The sequence below is a fragment of the Penaeus vannamei genome, unplaced genomic scaffold, assembly GCF_042767895.1.
Source record: "Penaeus vannamei isolate JL-2024 unplaced genomic scaffold, ASM4276789v1 unanchor4959, whole genome shotgun sequence".
Lineage (NCBI taxonomy): Eukaryota > Metazoa > Arthropoda > Malacostraca > Decapoda > Penaeidae > Penaeus > Penaeus vannamei.
This window is the reverse complement of record NW_027217938.1, coordinates 7,501-14,237: the sequence shown is the minus strand read 5'-3', so window position 1 is coordinate 14,237 and position 6,737 is coordinate 7,501. Positions and strand designations below refer to the sequence as shown.

The 6,737-nt window shown below is 42.2% G+C and overlaps 1 protein-coding gene across 1 annotated transcript; it reads left to right on the top strand.

The window, feature by feature from the left end:
- Window positions 1–3,992: 3,992 nt before the first annotated feature.
- LOC113822870 (adenylate cyclase type 6) lies at window positions 3,993–5,199 on the top strand (the record flags this gene model as incomplete). Its single annotated transcript, XM_070120395.1, has 1 exon — window positions 3,993–5,199. A coding segment is annotated over exon 1 (1,008 nt), but the record flags the coding sequence as incomplete, so codon positions are not given.
- Window positions 5,200–6,737: the final 1,538 nt, after the last annotated feature.

Below are 6,737 nucleotides of genomic sequence, written 5' to 3'. Positions count from 1 at the left end.
AGGGGGGGGAGGGGGGAAGGAGAGAGGCAAGGGAGTAGAGAGGGAAGGAAGGAGAGAGGCAAAGGAGGAGGGAGAGAAGGAAGGGAATAGGGGGAAAGGGAGGAGGGAAGGAAGAAGGGGGAAGGAGAGGAAAGGGGGGCGTCCCCCGCCTCGAGTCTCGCGGTGGGAAAGGTGTTGGGTGGTTAATGGCTTATGGGCGGCCTCGGTGCGTGGATCAGGCGGCCGAGACAGGGGGCTGAAAGTGCGTGCTGCCAGTGGGAGGAATGGAAAAGGGGAAGAGATCGAGAAGGTAGGAAGGAAAGAGAGAAAAGGAAGGAGGAAGGAGGAGGAAAGGAAAGGAGAAGGGAAGGAAAGAAAGAATAAAGGAAAGATAAGGAAGGAAAGGAGGGAGAGGATGAGAAGGAAGGACGGAGGGAGAGTGAGAAGGAGGGTATGGAAGAAAAGTGAGGAAGAGACAATGGGAAGGAGGGCAGGAAAGAAGTCAGAAGAGAGAGAGAGAGAGACGGAGAGAGAGGGGGAGAGGACAGCAGAAAGAGAAAAGAAGGGTAAACGTTTGGGAGGAAAGGAGGAATAAATGGAGGTGTGGAGAGTAAGGGTGGGAAGGAAGGAAAGAGAGTTTGGGAAAGGGGGGAAAGGAAAAGGTAGGAGGAGAGAGGAGGGAAAGCAAGCAGGGACAGAAGAAGGGTTCGGAAGCAGGATTACGGTTACGCTTTTGAGCTGTTTTCATCTGCATCGATATCATAACCGCCCAAAAGGGTAAAATCCCTTACGTACTGCCACATTCTTCGCCATGAGAAAAAGCTGCAGGAATTGCGTATTAGCGGGGTCTGACGTCACGACCCTTTGTACTGCTTGACGCGGGAGAGGGTGGGAGGGGGATGGCGAGGAAGAGGGAAGGGTGGGAGGAGGAGAGAGAGAAGGTAGGAGGGGAAAGGTGTTAAGGAGTGGAGGAGGAAAAGGTAGAGGTGGGAGAGAGAGAAGAGTGGGAGGGAAAAGGAGAGGGAAAATTAAGAAAGTTCCGAGAGTGGAAGAAAGAGGAAAGAGAAAAGTCGGAAAGGAAAGAAAGAGAAAGATGGAAAAAAACAAAAAAAATGAAAAAAAGAAAAGAAAAGAAAAATAGAAGAAGGAAAACAAAAAAGAAAAAAGAAAAAATAGAAAAAGAAAAATAAAATAAAACAAAAAAAAAAAAAAAAGAAAAAAAATAAAAAAAAGAAAAAAAAAAAAAATAAAAAATAAGAACAAGAAAAAAAAAAAAAAAAGAAAAAATACAACTACAAAAAAAAATAAAAAAAAAGAAAAAAAAAAATAAGAAAAAAAGAAAAAGAAAAAAAAGAAAAAATAAAAAGAAAAACAATAAAAAAAAATAAATAGAAAAAAAAAAAAAAAAATAAGAAACAAAAAAAAAAGAAAGGAAAAATAAAAAAAAAGAAAAAGAAAACAAAAATAAAATAAGAAAAAAAGAAAAAAAAAGAAAGCAAAAGAAAAAAAAGAAAAAAAAAAAGAAATAAAAATAGAGAAAAAAAAAAAAAATAGAAAAGAAAAAGAAAATAAAGAAAAAAAAAAGAAAAAAACAAAAAAAAAGAAAAAAGAAGAAAAAAAGGGGGGTCAAAAAGAAAGAAAAAGTAAAGTAAGAGAAGGAGGAATTTGGTAAGGTAGAAAAGGCAAAAAAGTAGAATAAGACTAGAAAGAGACAAGAAAAATGAGGTAGGAGTCGCTGTAGAAACTGCAAGAAAGAGATGAAGGAAACAACTGTTGCATAAGCACAAGAGCGACGAGGAATCATGCAGAGTAGATGGCATGTAAGATTTCTGGCAGAAATAAGTAGCTGGTGTTGTTTCTATACATATGCATGTTATATATATATATATATATATACGTATCTATATATATATATATATATATATATATATATATACACGTATATATATATATATATATATATATATATATATATATATATATATATATATATATATATATATACATATATATACATATATATATATACATATATATATTAAATATATATATAATATATATATAATATATATATACGTATATATATATATATATACATATACATATATATATATATATATACGTATATATATATATATATATATATATATATATATATATATATATATATATATACGTATTATATATTATTGTATATATATATATATATATATATATATATATATATATATATATATACGTATATATATATATATATATATATATATATATATATATATATACGTATAAAATTTATATAAGATATATATATATATATATATATATATATATATATATATATATGTATGTATACGTATATATATATATATATATATATTATTGTATATATATATATATATATATATATATATATATATATATATATATATATATGAAAACACGTGTATATATATATATATATATATATATATATATATATATATATATATATATATATATATATATATATATGAACACACGTGTATATATATATAAATATAAATATATATATATATATATATATATATATATATATAAACACATGTATATATATATATATATATATATATATATATATATATATATATATATATATAATACACGTGTATATATATATATATATATATATATATATATATATATATATATATATATATATATATATATATATATAAGTTTGTGTGTGTGTGTGTGTGTGTGTGTGTGTGTGTGTGTGTGTGTGTGTGTGTGTGTGTGTGTGTGTGTTGTGGTATGTGTCTATACACACACTCACACATATATAAACATACACACGCATACGAATATAATGTGTGTTGGCTATATACAATACATGTGTAAGCAAATTTGTGTGTATATCCATGAGTGGATGTTCATATGCGTATATTTTTCTCCTTTGCTTTTTCTCTCTCTGTCAATCACTGTGTCTCTCTCCCACCCTCGTTTTCTCTGCTTTTTGGTATATTTTTCATGATAAAAAAGAGAAATGTCCACATTCTCCAATTTCTCGATTCCGCATAAAAAAGACAGGAACGTGTCAATATTTGCTCAGAATCCTGGCCTAATAAGGTACCCTGTCCTATCTTGCCGTCTTGTTTGAGTGTAAGCTAAGGTAAACTTTGTTTATTATTGTCATTAAAGTGAATATCTTGCAGCTCAGTCTTATCATGGTCCTTAAACTCGGGTCCCGATCAAGGACCCAACTTTAAGTTAGTGAAATCTGGCGCGCTATTACCTTAGATTTTGTGTTGTTAATGACGAGTTGGAGTGAATGAGAATGCTTCGATAAGATGAAAATATGACTTACAGGATAGTTCCCTCATAGAAATGACTTGTATGAATTTGTATTCAGGTCTCCTCAGCTTGCAGTAATACGATGTTAACGAGAAGTAATCTTTCCGTAGTTTTGCCATTTTTTCTAATCGCTTCCATAAAATCTTTGATCTAGCATAAAGTTCGCATTTATATTACGATGGTATTCATGTATCAGTGTATTATGGCATACTTATTATCTTTGCTGTGTCGGATCTTATTTTGAATTTCCTGCGATGCGTGAAGAAATATATATTCGCGTTTACTGTAAAAAATAAGCCAGTATCTCAATATTATGAGAACATGAGTGTCATGCAGATAAACAGGATTTCAATATATTCGACAAGCGCGCTAATCCCTATTCGCACCCAGCGGGATGGACTGGTGCGCAAACATGTCGATTAAGTTTCCCGGGCGAACTCATGGCGTCACGGAGAGCATAATGCGATCGGGGATGCTTCTCTCGCGCCGTCGAGGTCTGAATACAGACCTCATTAGTTCCCTCCACTTCGCAACGGCGACGTGCTGGAGGGAAGCGCTATAATTACGTCCCGCGTAGCAGGTGGACGCGGAGGGAAGGGGCATTTGCACTCTGCATTTTGCAAGAGGAGCCGCCCTGATCATTTGCTTGTGCTTTAACGCTAATCCTCTTGTGTTGCAGCGATGGTGAGAGCTTGCCTGGGACTTCGCGTCGCCTGAGTTGGTCGTCCGGGCTTCGTGAGTCAAGAGGCCGTGTTTGCAAAAGCTGCCTGAAGCTGGACATGTAGAGGCCGTGCGGGCGTACACGCGCGCGAGAAGGAGCACCTGAACATGTGTTGTCTGGTGTTCACATTGATATGAGAAGATTCTAGAAGGTTATACGCAATGGAGGACGAGGCGGACGGCAAGCTGATTCAGAAGGAGGATGCCAAGGTAGAGATCGCGGAGGGCGAGAAGGGCGAGGAGGCCGAGCTGTGCACGCGCCTCAAGATGGCCCGGAAGAGCTTGACCAGATGCCATGGCGTCGAGGAGACCTTCGAGGGCGAGTTCGACTCCTGCCTCAGCAGCGAGGCCAAGCTCGAGTACGAGAACGAGAGCTTCCAGCGCCCCGCATCCCCCGAGAGCGCCAGGAACTCGGCCGAGGTCTCCCTTGTCCGTACTGGCAAGGAGTCGCCCGCCGGGGGCGCGTCACCCTCCGCCGAGGACGCAGCGCCCACGCTATCGTCACCGGCGACGCCGCACACTGAGCGCGGCAGTAGCAGCCGGCGCAGCAGCAGCAGCGGCAACTGCGAGGAGGGCGCCCGCGACGGCTACGACGACATCTCGGCGTCCATGAGCGTGATCCGCATGGAGAAGTTCGCGCTGGAGAAGCGCCGCGTGTCGCGCATCCTTCCAAAATGTCTTCACCGCACTTTCGTCGACCCGGACGTGGAGCAGCTGTTCCAGGCGTACCACGAGCGGCAGCGGCGCGCCGACCTGCACATACTACTGGCGGCGGGCGGCATCTTCACGGCCTACAGCGTGACGCTGTGCCTGGCGGACGCCCAGGACCCCTCGCTACCTGCGCCCCTCGCGCTCGCTTGCATCGGCGCCCTCCACGTGCTCCTGCTGCTGCTGTGCCGCCTCCACGTCTTCCCAGAGCGATCGTGGATCCTCCTGCCGTACCTTGCGTGGGCGCTGTTTCTCACGGGCGTGGCCGTGTTCGTCATCCTCGGCCCGCTGACGCCCGTGCCGCGCAACGCGCTTCTCTGGCTCATCCTCCTGCACTTCCTCGTGTTCGTGGGGCTGCCGCTGCGCCTGCCCGCGTGCCTCGCGCTCACCGCCGCCACCGCCGCCGCCCACCTCACCACGTCGGCCCTCCTCACGCCCGCGCCGCACCGCTACACCACTCAGGTATGTGTCGCACCCGCAAACGCGCACTTCCATCCATTCTCTCACCCTTGAACACTCTACCGCGCGACCACCCACGCGTCCATGAACACGCGAACCAACACAAACACAAACAGCTCGACTCACTTTCTCTTGTTATGTTTGTCATTTGTTTTCCTCATTTTTATCTTTCTCTATACGTCAATCTCTCCAAATCTCCCTCTCCCTTTATCTCTCCCACCCTCTCTGTCTCTCTTAACCTTTAATTTCTTCCGCTATATTTTCCTGTCTGCCTTTATCTTTCTCCCTTCACCGCTCCTTCTTCTCTTCCTCTACCATCTCCCCCTCCTTCTCCTCCTCCTTTCCTCTTCCTCGTCCCTCTCCTTTGCCCCTCCCTTCACAACTCCTCCCTCTCCCACCCCTCTCGTCTCTCCCCTCTCACCCCCTCGTCTCTTCTTTCTCTCTCTTCCATCACCACCTCCTTCTCCTCCCTCTTTCTTTCTACTTCTCCCTCTTCCTCTTCTCCTTCCCTACCTTTCTCCTCTCCTCTTCCTTCCTCCTCCTTCTTTCCATCCTCCATTTCTCTCTCCCACCTCTCCAGCTCCCTCTTTCCACCACCTCCTCCTCTCCTTCCTCTGTTCCCTCCTGCTTCTTTTTCTTCTCTCTCTTTCCTCTCCCCGTCTCTCTACTCTCCTCTTCCTCCTCCTCCCTCCCTTTTTCTCCTCCTCTTCCTCCTTCTGCTCCCCCACTCACTTTCTTCCCTCTTCCTCCCTTCATCTTCTCTCTCCTCCCCACTTCACCTCTTCCTCCTTCTTCTCTCCCCCTCCTCTTCCTCCTTCTCCTCCTCTTCCTCCTTCTTCTCCTCCTCCTACCCGCCTCCTCTGCGTGGGAAGGTGGAAAGAGGAATCTTTGTTTGTCTTGAAGAATTTGCTGATAGTCTTCCCACCTTCGCAACATCGACCTCGCCAGTTTACCTCTTCTCTCGCTTCTCTGTTTTTCTTCTTTACATCACCCTCCTCTTCTCCGCGTCTACGCCGTGTACTGTCTTCTTCTTCTTCATGTATCTGCATCGTTATCTTCATTTTCTCCTTCACCTACCTCCACCTACTTCCTTCTCGTCTTGTCTTTCTTCACTAATTTCCATGCGTATCTGCTTCTTTCTTAACTTTTCAAAATAAGGGAACCAAATAAACGAAATACAAAACTATTAATAATATATTTACTATTCCTTTCCATTCATCATCTTTAAAACATCTCCTTCACTTTCTCTAATCATTGCTAATGTTATTTTTACCATTAGTATTATAAAAATGAGGCTCCCTGTGTCGCCCTCAAAGTCAGAACAATATCCAGTACAAATGCCATTGTCATTATCGTTATATCCATTACTGGGCCGTTCCTTCTCCGTTTTTTTCAACAAAATTGTGTCTTAGTTTGGAGGTAAAAAAAGGCATTATGGAGGATTCACAAAGGAAGTTGAAACGGGAGGGGAATTGACAAGGGGGCAAGGTGGAGGGGGGGCAGGGTTGGGACGAGGAGGGGGCGAGGTGGAGGAACTGAGG